At 40.6% G+C, this 10,945-nt stretch overlaps 1 protein-coding gene across 1 annotated transcript in view; it reads left to right on the forward strand.

Annotated features, from left to right (window-relative positions):
* Positions 1 to 9,991, forward strand: part of si:ch211-212o1.2 (uncharacterized protein LOC492735 homolog) — a 187,724-nt gene extending 177,733 nt beyond the window's left edge. The window contains exon 6 of the mRNA XM_048547142.2: positions 9,574 to 9,991. Within this exon, the coding sequence (XP_048403099.1) occupies positions 9,574 to 9,623 (50 nt within the window). The 3' untranslated portion in view covers positions 9,624 to 9,991. The remainder of the gene's footprint in view (positions 1 to 9,573) is intronic.
* Positions 9,992 to 10,945: the final 954 nt, after the last annotated feature.

Raw genomic sequence — 10,945 nt, forward strand, 5'->3', positions numbered from 1 at the left:
AAAAACAAAGAAATAAAGTTAAAAGGTCAAGCACTGCAGTGTCTTTTTGTACAAAAAAAGTAGAAAAACAGAGAAATATAGTTAAAAAGTCAAGCACTGCTGTCCTTTCTGAAGCCATGGGCCTACAGATTCTCCAACCTGGCCTTTCCCCAAGACGGCTTGCTCTCCCCTGTATTGGGCATGCTTTCACCCACTTGTGCCTGCCAGCCACCTTTGCCCCAACCACCATTGCTGACATCCACTGGGCATGCCAGGCATTGCCAATGCATGCAAGGCTTCAGCCCTGACTGCTGCTTTGCAACTGCTGCCATCTTTTGCCCCTGCACCTCATCGCTGACTGCAGCTGCTGCCATCCTTTGTCTCTGGCCACTGCCTCACCATTTCCAGGCATGCTGAGGGCCCCAGATGCTGCCATGTTGCCCTGCTGCATTAGCCACCTTGCTGCAGAGTCCCACTCTGGTACTGCTCGGGACATCGATGAAGCTGCAGTGCCACCGAACATGATCAGCTGTCTTGTGGCTGACTGTCAAAGACCCTGGCTGCTGCCATCACTGCTGCTGTCTCCACGACTGAGCTCTGAAGACTGAAGATTTAAAAGAAAGAAAGGGAAAAAGTGCAAGGAAGGAAGAAGAAAGAAATACAGTCAGATGGACAAACTTTGGCGAGAAGCCCTATTTTGCCACCATCATCCCCTAAAGTAACTCTACAATATCCATACACATCATCACATCATTCAACAACTAAAATGTTTCATCCATTTCAACTGCTTTAAAAAAATACAAACAATTGTAGACAAAGAAGAACACTAATCTAATCATATGATGTCAAACTTGACACAAAAATACCTCAGATATTAGAAAAATATCTATGTGAAAGATATTATGGCATTTTGTCTTCGATACCATCAATAAAATAATTAAATCCTGTTTCTTGATGCCAATTTAATTAAGTTTTTACTCATATATTTTTGAGAAATCCTTCAGCCATCTTGGAAAGCGAATATTTTGGTATTAGAGACGGCATTTAGAAAAACAGAAAATTTAACAGCTCTCAGTTTTATTACTGAAGCAACAATTTAATATCAACATAAGTTCAACAACAGCTTTCTGCCTGAGAATACAGTAAGGCAACAAAATATTACAGTACAAAGAAATCAAAATCCTAATGATGGCCAACCAGATCAAGAAAATAATAACCAGCTTCAAGTGTCTACCAACAAATAGCCAAAGCACTGATATTCTCCTGTAGCAAACTTTCCACTAGAACAAATTAAGCTGTCAGATTAATTTGCTGGAACAGTATATTGGCAAATGTGCACAGCACAGTGTCTAAGATTTTGAATGGCTTTAGTTTGGACACCAAATCAAATGCAGAACAGACTATCACGCTTCTTTAGTACATGGGAAGAACACCAGATTATGTGTTACATTGAGAACAGATTGATGAGCAACAAATTATATTTGAAAATTTATAAGCAGGTTTTGATCAATATTTCACTTCAGAAACAATTAGGAAACTGGCAAGCTCACACTTCAATAGCAGATCCAATTCCCAGGATAGTGTGCAGAAAGCTTCACGAATGACCGATATATTGTCTGAGCCATGCAAACCAACAACAAGAAATAATTTACAACGTGGTCGTTGTTGGTCTGTCAGATAAACCAGTTGCTGAAAATCTTCAATTTAGAAATCCTAACTCTAGAACAGCAATCCAAATTGCAGTGGACATAGAGTCCAGAAAATTATTCAACAGGTTACATAGCAAAAGTTTCATTTAATGCAGAACCCTCTACAGACAGTGTTGACTACTAAAGTACAATACAGCATTCAACAGGATGACATAAATCTCTCAGCTGAAAGATATGCCATATGAGACAACATCAATATGAAGTCCAAAGCAGTCTACAGAATATCCTGTCTTAGGTGTGGGCCCAAATCCCAATATCTGCAAAGACTAAACTGTCAGGCTTTATACCAACAGTGCTTTCATTGTAGGAAAACAGTCATGTTACAAAGATGTGCTACCGTCTAATGAATATTCCAAGCATTAAACCAAATCATATCCAAATCAGCATGTTTTCACACCTTGGACCAGAACCTTGAAGAACAAGTGACTACTGCAATAGAGCAAGTTTTTATTGTAATCAGGGATGAACAACATTATTCTTTTCACGGAGAATTAACACCTCCACCTGATTCCAGTGCTAATGATGAAGAGGAAGAAACAGCCTGATTTTCTCATACTTTTCTGCAATTGCATCAGTACAATACACTTCAGCAAGTACTACTTTTTTAATGGAAACCAGCAGAGAAAAAGAAGGCTCACTAGATTTACCTCAGACGTTTGTATATCTTACCATAAACTTTGCTCCTTCACCAGCAACACAGATGCAGCAATATCGAGACTTGGAGAAGATTGGAAGATATAAGGTAAAATGTAGAATAAAACTAGGTAACCCATTTGAGAATTTACATAAATGTTTACAATTGGAAAAAAAGCTTCAGAAGGTGTGCTGTAAAAGGGCTTTAGGTTGGTGGAACAATTGTGGCACAGTGGCTCACAGTGCCAGGGATATGGGTTCAATTCCACCCTTGGGTGACTGTGTGGAGTTTGCACATTCTCCTCATGTCTGCGAGGATTTTCTCTGGGTGATGTGGTGTCCTCCCACAGTCCGAAGATGTGCAGATTAGGTGGATTGCCCATAGTGTTCAGGGATGTGTAGCTTAGGTGGGTCTGGGTGGGATGCTCCAAGGGTCAATGTGGACTTATTGGGCAGAAGGGCCTGTTTCCACACTGTAGGGATTCTATTTTTTTTAAATTGCAAAGACAGCGCAGAACAGCTCTTCACTGGGTATAAAGTGTACGTGGTAGGCAGATTTAAGAAAGAGATGAAGAGAGAAGCACATGGAGAGCTAGGCACGAGTTTACGTTCTAGCCATATGAATGTTTAAAACACATGCAAAGAAGCATGCAGCATAAACCAACTTGTGTTTAGTGGTAGATTCATGGAATAATCTTTCAACGATGTAACAGCAAAATTACAACCTTGTATATCTCTATGTATGATTTAATTTTAATATTTAATAAACATTGTTACAAAAATTCCCATGCCAGAATACAGCTCTTGATCTTGCCTTCTCTTCAATTAGCCAGTCTTGAACACAAACACTTTGGCTTGGGCATAAAACTATATAACACATGAGTTATGATAACAAATTCAGATGGAGAAAGGTAGGAGGAAGTCTGAGTGGAGTGAAAAAGTGGCCATTGACTGGTTAGCGTGAATAGCCTGCCTTATTCTACTTCCATCACCATGTTCTGTTCCACTAAAAGACTCTTTCACAGGATAGCTTGAGTTTTCTGCATTTACAGTCATTTTTCCTTTCTCTTTTCCATAATCAATCTGCTGCTAATTAAAGTAAAGCTTTGTCTCATCTTAATTCATACCAGCTATGTAAAAGCTGGTAAGTGACCATAGTTGATTCCCGAAGAAGCTGAAGAACAGGTGGCCTCACATCTGGTGCTTGCAGCCAAGGACAGGTGATTTGACATTTAACAAATTATTATGGAACCATTTTCTATTCATATAATTTTTCAATGAAATTATATTTTATAAATATATCCATTTTGGGTTTGTTTTTAAATACAATAAAGTTAAATAACTTCTTGCTTTCTCTTACTGAGGACTTGTTTTGCACTTATGCAACAATAATTGAAATTCAAACGTAACACTATGGTTACAGAAGTTTTTTTTGGGCCGCGTTGTATTTTTCAGGTAAAGAGGCTCTGATTCATTTCTCTGCTAGCTCTGGGGTTGGAAATGTTCTAATGACTGACGTACAGATTAAAAACTGGTGGGAATTTCTGAGCAGAAGCTTGGTAGAACAAGCAGCTGTGGGACATTCCCATATTGTGTGGATAACCATTGTTTTTACATGATAAGCAGTATATTATTAAGCAGGGGTTGACGAACTCCATTAATAGCCAGAACAGAATCTCTGTGGATCTAAACAAAAGCCAATCTTGCCATCTGGACTCCTTATAGTGCTAACCTTTAGTGCTTCCTTGTTCCAGTGGAATGTCTCTGATGTTACAAAATCTTTTCAGCATCTCCTCGCTTCAAATGTTTACTTGTTAGATTAAGACACCGAAGCATTTTTATTCATGTCCTCTGTTGAAGTACCAGTTGGAGTATCTTACATCTCAGACTAGCTGAACCCCTCTGTCTGAAAAAACAAGTTCCTATTCTCTTTTGCATTATTTAAGTTGCAAGATTTGCAAAATCCATTTCAGGAAAAATCCATTGCAGTGCCTGCTTCTCTCTCCACAGTTGTTGCTAGATCTAGTGAATTTCTTGAGCATTCTCTATGTTTCTTAAAGATTCCCTGCTGTTCACTTTCTAAAAGGTGAACCTTCACCACCCCCCCAAAAAAAGTGTTATGATGCATTTCATTTTTATTTATATGTAAGAGCTTCCACTTCAAATAGAATGACCCAGACCAGCAGTTTTTAAACTTTTGGTTTCTGATTCCTGCCCTCTCTCATTCCCCTAACCTCTCATTATAAGATTTCCACCGAACTACCCACCCCGCCCATAACACAAGCACATCTTTTTGCCTGTAATAAGTTAATCAATTAAATATGCACATCTACTATTTTTATTTTAGTTGTTTTAATGTGAAACTTGGTGGACACCTGATGAAGATTTGCATGAGGGGTATATGGTACATTGTGACTATGATGTGAGAGGCACAGCCTAGTTACAGGCCATCAGCTGAAGCGATTCGTTGTGGCCACCCAAGCATGAGTTTCAAAATTTATTAGACAGTCAGAAAGAGGCTTAGACAAAGTTTCCAAAGCTTTCTCTGTTTAGCTTTTATAGACCCATTGAAACTTTTTTTTGGATCTATGAAGGGTTATTGACTACCAGTCTGAGAATCCTTGCCACAGACTGAAACAGCATCAATTTCTATGACTACATACAGCCACACAGATTTGTAAATACGGCATTAACCACCATGGAAACAAACATAACTGCTCTTGCTCTATTTCTAATTGTTGATATTTAAATAACAATTTCTCGTAACAACAGTGGCAAAAGTTTTGCTATTAATGAGAAATTTTCTTATATTGAAATGAATTCAGGGGCAGATGGCTTAAGGTGGTAGAGTATGATATTTTTAAGATGCTATCTTGAATGGCAGGAGCTTCATAATGGATTGGGCATTCAGTCCCACCCCTACTGAATTACAACTGTTCAAACAAGGTATTTAGTTCTGCTTTACAGATTAAACAATAGCTAATCCTGATAAAAGAAGTCAGAAAATCTTACTTGCCCCTGGCAATGAGAGGCTTTGTAGAATTAACACATCTGGTCTTTCCATTGATGATCAGAAAATTCCAGAAGATTTCTCAAAACTTCCCAAAGTCCAGTTTCAGGTAAGTATTAACTTCAGGATTAACAGACTCCAACTCATGACAAACAAGCCCACAAACATTTGAATGGCTGATCTGTTTGTCTTCTAAATTCTACATTGCTATTTATTCTAATGACCTTTGATTCCTTTACCTCACAAGAATTATTTACCTCTGCCCTGAAAATATTAATTGATACCACCTTAACCACTTTCTGAGACACAACCCTGTACGAGAAAAAAAAATCCTTTTATCCCTGACCTAAAACAGAGACACTTAATTTTAGAAGTGTTCCCTAGACCTGCTCTCACCAACAAGAGTAGGTATTCTTTCCACAACCATCTTGTCAAGACCATTCAAGATTCAACACAATTCAGTAAAATCATCTCTTAATTCTCTGAATTGTAGTGAAAGCAAACCTAGCCTGCCCAATCCTTCCTCATAAGACAACTCGCATTTTCCAGGTAACCATTTAATAAACTTCCTCTGAACTACTCCCAATACATTTATACCTCCCCTTAAATAAGGAGACTAAAACGTTACACCATATTCAAGTTGGTATCTCACCAATGCCCTGAATACCTGAAACATAACATCCTTCCTTTTATACAAGAACGTAAATTGCTGAAGACATTTAGCAGGTCTGGTGGCTTCTGTGCAGAGAGAAACAGAGTTAATTTTTCAAGTCCAGTGACCCTTCTTGAGAACTGATAAAAGTAAAGTAATATTTATCTTAATGACAGGAGGTGGGGGAGTGGAAAAGGAGTAAGTAAGTTGAAATGGGATGCAGAGAGAAAGGGAGAGAGAGAGATGGAGGGGTGGGAAAAGTTAGGCAGACGAAGGGATTGTTGATAGCAGGCCAGGCTGGATAAAATACTAGATAGCTGATAATGGGAGTTGTGAGTGAGTGACAATACTTCAGCTGTGCTGAAAACAGCCCATGGAATGGCATGGCCTAGGTTATCAGGGTGGGCAAAAAACATGGAAGGACATGTTCATACTGTAAAATAATTGGACTTGATACTGAGTCCTGAATGCTGCAAGTTTCCCAAGCAGAAATTGAGGTGCTGTTCTTCTAGCGTGCATTGAACTTCGCTCGAGAATTGCAGCAAACCCGAAATAGAGATGTTGGCTCGGGAACGCGGTGGTGTGTTGAAGTAGCAGGCAATTGGAAGTTCGGTGTTATTTTTACAGACAGGACATAGGTATTCTGCAAAGTGGCCACCCAGTCTGTATATCACCTCCCTAGTATAGAGGAGAACACATTGTGAGCAGCAAATACTGTAAACCAGAGTGGGTGTAGATAAATCGCTGCTCCACCCGTGTAAGGTGAGTCTGGAGCCGTGGACAGTGAGGAGGGAGGAGGTATGTTACATCTTCTGCAATTGCACGGGGTGGTACTGTGGGAGTCTGTGGAGGTGATGGGGTCAAAGGAGGAGTAGACCAGGGTGTCCTGGAGGGACCAGTCCCTGCAGAAGGCTGACGAGGGAGGGGAGGGGAATATATGCCTCATGCTCCTATCCCACTGGAGGTGGCAGAAATGGAGCTTGTGATTCTTTGGACACGGAGGGTGGCGGGTGGCAGGTGAAGACTGAGGGGTACTTCCTGTCATTGTGGATTGGAACAGAAGAGTGAGTCAGACGTGTGGAAAATGGGCCAGCCACAGCTCAGTCTTTATCATCAATGGGAGGAGGGAATCCTTGGTTGAGGAGAGAAGTAGATATTTCTGATGCCCTCTTGTGGAAGGCGGCTTCATTAGAACAGATGCAATAGAGACAGAGAAATTGGAAGAATGGAATGGAGTCTTTACAGAAAGCAAGGTGTCAGGGTATATGGACAAGGGAACTGTGTGAGTTAAAATCATAGAATCCCATTCAGCCCACTAAGTCTGCACCAACTCTCTGAAGAGCAACTCACCCAGACCCACCCCCATATTGTACCCCTGTTACATTGCCTTTCTCATGACTAACCCCCACCTAACCTGCACGTCCCTGGACACCACAGGACAATTTAGCATGACCAATCCACCTAACTTGCACATCTTTGGACTGTGGGAGGAAACTGGTGCTCCTGGAGGAAAAGCATGCAAAATGAATATTGGTGGCCAGTCTCTTCCCAGAAATGGAAACAGAGATGTTGAGGAAGCGAAGGAAGGAGTCAGAGATGGACTAAGTGGAGGTGAAAGCGAGGTGGAAATTAGAAGTGAAATTGATAAACTTTTTCAATTCTAGATGAGAGGAAAGTAGCACTGACACTCATAGAATCCCTATGGTGTGGAAACAGGTCCTTCGGCCTAACATGTCCACACTGACCCGTGGACCATCCCACCCAGACACATCCCCTGATAACCCACACACCCCTGAACACTACGGGCAATTTAGCATGGCCAATCCCATGTGAGAGCACTTTGATCTCTCTGCAACTCAGGATTCCGCAGTTATTCTCCACATAAGTTTTATTTTGGTTTTATTTTATTTTTCTCACCAAAGTGAACATCTTCATATTTTCCCACGTCATATGTCATTTGCCAAGCTTTTGCTCAGTCACTTAATCTATCTAAGTTGATGACCTTATTGTAACATCTTTGCAGCACGCTTTCCTACCTAACCTTGTGTCATCTCCAAATTTAGCCACCATTTGTTGAATTTCCACTTAAATTGAGAGCCCAACGCAGATTCCCTCCTGAATGGAAGTGTTGTACTTGTTTATTTTCCAGTATAATAGTATCTTCCCAGGATTTTGTAATATTCACATGAAGCAGTAAATGCATCATTAACCACCTGTTTTAATAACCTTTTAAGATGAAATCAGACCCCAAGAATCTATTGAGCTGCTGGTTGAAAGATGCCACAGCAACAGGCATAAGTGTAACATTTTTGAAAAGGAATTGTTAGACAGTCTCATTGAATTATCAATTAAACTATTTAGGAAGGACGTTTTACCAAGTAGAAGGCCCATACATGGTGGATGATATTCCCTTGCAAAGAGACAACTTTGTTTCTACAAGCAAAGTACAGTGTTCACTCACACCGAAGCTGTCAAGGACAAATGTATCTGCAGCTGGCAGATTGGTAAGAATGAGGTTAAGCATGTTTTTCCATCTTGTTGATTCCCACACCACCTGTCGCACACCCAGCCTAGCATCTGTGTAATTTATGACTCAATTCGCCAGTGTTGGTGCTGCCAAACCACTTTTGATGGTGAAAATTGAAATCCCCACCCACAGCCTTGCCACCTTCATTGATTCATCAGCCGAGAAGGATGGTATGTGATAATTAGCAGGAGGTTTCCTTGTCCATGTTTAATCTTATACTCTATGGGGTGCAGAATCGATGTTGACTCCAAGGGAAGCTCACTCCTAACTGTATACCATTACACCACCAGACCTGCAAGATCCACTCTGTCAGTTGGACAAGACATACCCTGGGATGGTAATGGTGTTGTCTGGAACATTGTGTGTAAGGTATGATTCCATGAGTGTGACTGTGCTAGGCTGTTGCTTGAGTAGTCTGTGACACAGCCCTCGTATTTTTGGCACTAGCTCCCAGCTGTTAGTGAGGACAACATTGCAGGGTTAACAGTGCTGAGGTTGCTCTTATCATTTCCAGTGCCTTTGTCAGCTTTCGGTAGTCTAAGCAATTTTATTCTTTTTTCCCTGTCCAGAAGTAATTCTTCTTCCTATAATTAATACCTGGTGTTCTTTGCTGCACCTGTATTTTCTTCGTGTTCCTTGGGCCCCTGCATTTATTTATTTGTCATCAATTAGCTTTGGTTTAAATTAGTTAACCCCTGTACTTCCCTTTGCACTGAACTGCCATTCAATTTCAGTGTTAAAATAGAGTCATAAGTTGATATCGGGAATTGCATCTGTATTTCAGTCCCACTTTACTACCATACATTTTGTAACTTAATGCATTTCTTTGGACATAAGGAAATTTTACATCCAATTGACTCTTCATACCTTTGGAGACACTAATCAGCAATTAACAGTAACAGACACGGAATGTGGTGATGCCATTTGTATTGACTGTTCAAATCTTTAGGTTTGGTAAAAATCCAACACATCACAGGAACATTTAACACTAACCTGTAGTGACCAGTAATCGGACTGTGTGAAGAGCACTCATCAGTATTTATTTATTTGTTGTTGTCCCCAGCAAGGCAGGGGGGAAGGCCTGCTCTTCAAGAAGAAGTAGGACTCTGGTAACCATGGCAGCAAGGATGTGGAAGGCCTTAAATTGACGATTCAAGTTGAAACCCCTCTGGGATAAAAATAGTTGACATTGAATCAACAGGGAACTAACAATATGGACATCAGCAGGAGGTAAAGCTTTCCGAGCAAATTCTCATAAAACTCAAGGGGTTATCTGAGAACTTTGATCAAATCATATGTGCATATTTGTGATTGCTTGTGCCTTGTTCATTCAATGTGATTTGTAGGAATAAGGTGTGAATGTAGCATGAATTGCTGAGAAAGGCTTAGTTATCACATATTCAGAATGTTTTATACAGTATATGTCTGATTGTCCAAAAGGCTGGTTTGGAAAGCTCATTACTGTATTTGTAAAGTGAGAGTCTGATTTATTTTTTGTTATATTTCCTACTAAATTATGACATTTTCTTCCGGCATGAATAGTGTTTGAAACTATTAAACTCTGACTTTTTGACATCACCTCTAAGTGTTAATACTGTCTTTTTCTTAGCAAAATATTCTGTAACGTTTTGTATTGCATTTTGTTCATGGTTTCACATTTATGGATCTTTTTACATTAGTGACCATACGGCCATTGAGGAGAATAAAATGATGGAAGGTGTGATCAACGGTGCTAACACAGCACTTGCTGTGCAATAACCTGCTCAGTGATGCTCAGTTTGTGTTCCACCAGGGTCACTCAGCTTCTGACCTCATTATAGCCTTGGTTCAAACATGGACGAAAGAGCTGAACTCCAGGGGTGAGGTGAGAGTGACAGCCCTTGGCATCAAGGCTGCATTTGATTGTGTGTGGCATCAAGGAGCCTAGAAAAAACTGGAGTTAATGGGAATCTCAGTTCCACTGGTTGGGATCGTACCAGGAACAAAGGAAGATGGTTGTGGTTTTTAGAGGTCTGTTATCTGGCATCTTCAGAAGACCACACAGGATATGACCGACAGAGTACGCTTTGTCGTCCAGTACTTCCCTAGAATGGAGAAACTACGCCATGTTCTTCACAGACTTCAAAAACATGTCAACGATGATGATGAACATCTCGCCAAGGTTATCCCTATGACCTCACTTCTCACCTTCAAACAACGGGCCAAGCCTTAAACAGACCATTACTTGCAGCAAATTACCTAACCCAGGACAACATCAACCACAACACCACACAATCCTGCCATGGCACCCTCTGCAAGACATGTCAGATCATTGACATGGACACTACCATCACACGTGGGAACACCACCCACCACCTGCATGGCAGATAGTCATGTGACTCGGCCAACGTCTATCTCATACACTGCAGGCAAGGATGCCCTGAGACATGGTATAT

The sequence above is a fragment of the Stegostoma tigrinum genome, chromosome 16 (genome assembly GCF_030684315.1).
Source record: "Stegostoma tigrinum isolate sSteTig4 chromosome 16, sSteTig4.hap1, whole genome shotgun sequence".
Taxonomy (NCBI): domain Eukaryota; kingdom Metazoa; phylum Chordata; class Chondrichthyes; order Orectolobiformes; family Stegostomatidae; genus Stegostoma; species Stegostoma tigrinum.